Genomic DNA, 1,237 nt, shown 5'->3' on the forward strand with positions numbered 1-1,237 from the left:
TCGGGGGGCTGTCGCCTCCGCTCCGCCGCGCTGAGCCAGCCGGCCTCCGCTCCGCCGCGCTGAGCCTGCGCCGTGCCTCCTGCCACCGCCTCGACAGGTCGGGCCGGTCCCCGCGGAGGTGGGCGAGTTTGTGGGAGTTGACGCCGTGCTCGCAGCCGGCTCTCCGGGCCAGTGCTGTCCCTTTTCCCGGTGGCTCCGGGGCCGGCATGGTGCTGGAGGGGCTCAAGGCCAAGCTGCGGCGCTGGGGCAGGCAGCTCTGCTACTCGCTGCTGCTGCTGCTCTATGCGGGCTGGCCCGCGTGCCTCACACCCCCTCTCCGTTACAGGCTGGTTTTCGGGATGCTGTACCCTGCCTATGCTTCCTACAAGACTGTGAAGACCAAAAACAGCCGAGAATACGTGAGTAGGGTGCCTGGGCAGCTCCTTCCCGGGCTTCAGCCCCGGGCTGACGGGCTCGCCCGCTCCCCGCAGGTCCGCTGGATGATGTACTGGATCGTCTTTGCGCTTTTCATGGCCACGGAGACCATCACCGACCTGCTTATCTCATGGTGAGGCCAGTGTGTGGGCACTGCTGCTGCGGGGGAGCAGGTCTGTCGGGGTCCCCGTGCCCTGGGGGAAGGAAGAGGGCTGCCTCCCCCCTCTGCCTGCAAGGAGAGGGGCACCGGTTGCCCTGCTGCCTGCCCGGCACCTGGCTCTAGGCAGACCCTGCATGGGGTCTCCAGGCCTGATGCTAGGGGGAGAGGCACCGTCCCTCCTGCAAGGGAGCAGGACGTGCCCTTGGACCCCCCCCCCCGGCATCTGCTCGCCTCTATCTTCCCCCCCTCTCTGGCAGGTTTTCCTTCTACTACGAGATTAAGATGGCCTTCGTCATCTGGCTGCTCTCCCCCTACACCGGGGGGGCCACCCTGCTCTACCGCAAATTCGTGCACCCCACGCTGTCCCGCAAGGAGAAGGTAAGGGCTGCCTGGCTCTGAGGAGGGGGTCCCACATGCCCTGGGGGGCTGGCCGGGGGCTCGCAGGACCCTGGGCTCCCGGCGCTGGGCTGGCGATGCCCTGGGACGTGCTGCTGTGCGCACTCAGCACCGCCGCGGTTGTCTCGGCAGGAGATCGACGCGCGCATCGTCCAGGCCAGGGAGCACGGCTACGAGATGATGGTGCGCTTCAGCAAGAGGGCCTTCAACATGGCAGCCACGGCCGCGGTCCAGGCGGCCGCCCAGGGACCAGGAAAGGGGCAGGCT

At 68.1% G+C, this 1,237-nt stretch overlaps 1 protein-coding gene across 1 annotated transcript in view; it reads left to right on the forward strand.

Annotated features, from left to right (window-relative positions):
• Positions 1–185: 185 nt before the first annotated feature.
• The window catches only part of REEP4 (receptor accessory protein 4), a 2,884-nt gene continuing 1,832 nt past the window's right edge, over positions 186–1,237 (forward strand). The window contains exons 1-4 of the mRNA XM_019473907.1: positions 186–398; positions 471–547; positions 832–952; positions 1,103–1,213. Of these exons, the coding sequence (XP_019329452.1) occupies positions 207–398; positions 471–547; positions 832–952; positions 1,103–1,213 (501 nt within the window). The 5' untranslated portion in view covers positions 186–206. The remainder of the gene's footprint in view (positions 399–470; positions 548–831; positions 953–1,102; positions 1,214–1,237) is intronic.

Source organism: Aptenodytes forsteri, unplaced genomic scaffold, assembly GCF_000699145.1.
Source record: "Aptenodytes forsteri isolate BGI_AS27 unplaced genomic scaffold, ASM69914v1 Scaffold168, whole genome shotgun sequence".
Classification (NCBI taxonomy): Eukaryota; Metazoa; Chordata; class Aves; order Sphenisciformes; family Spheniscidae; genus Aptenodytes; species Aptenodytes forsteri.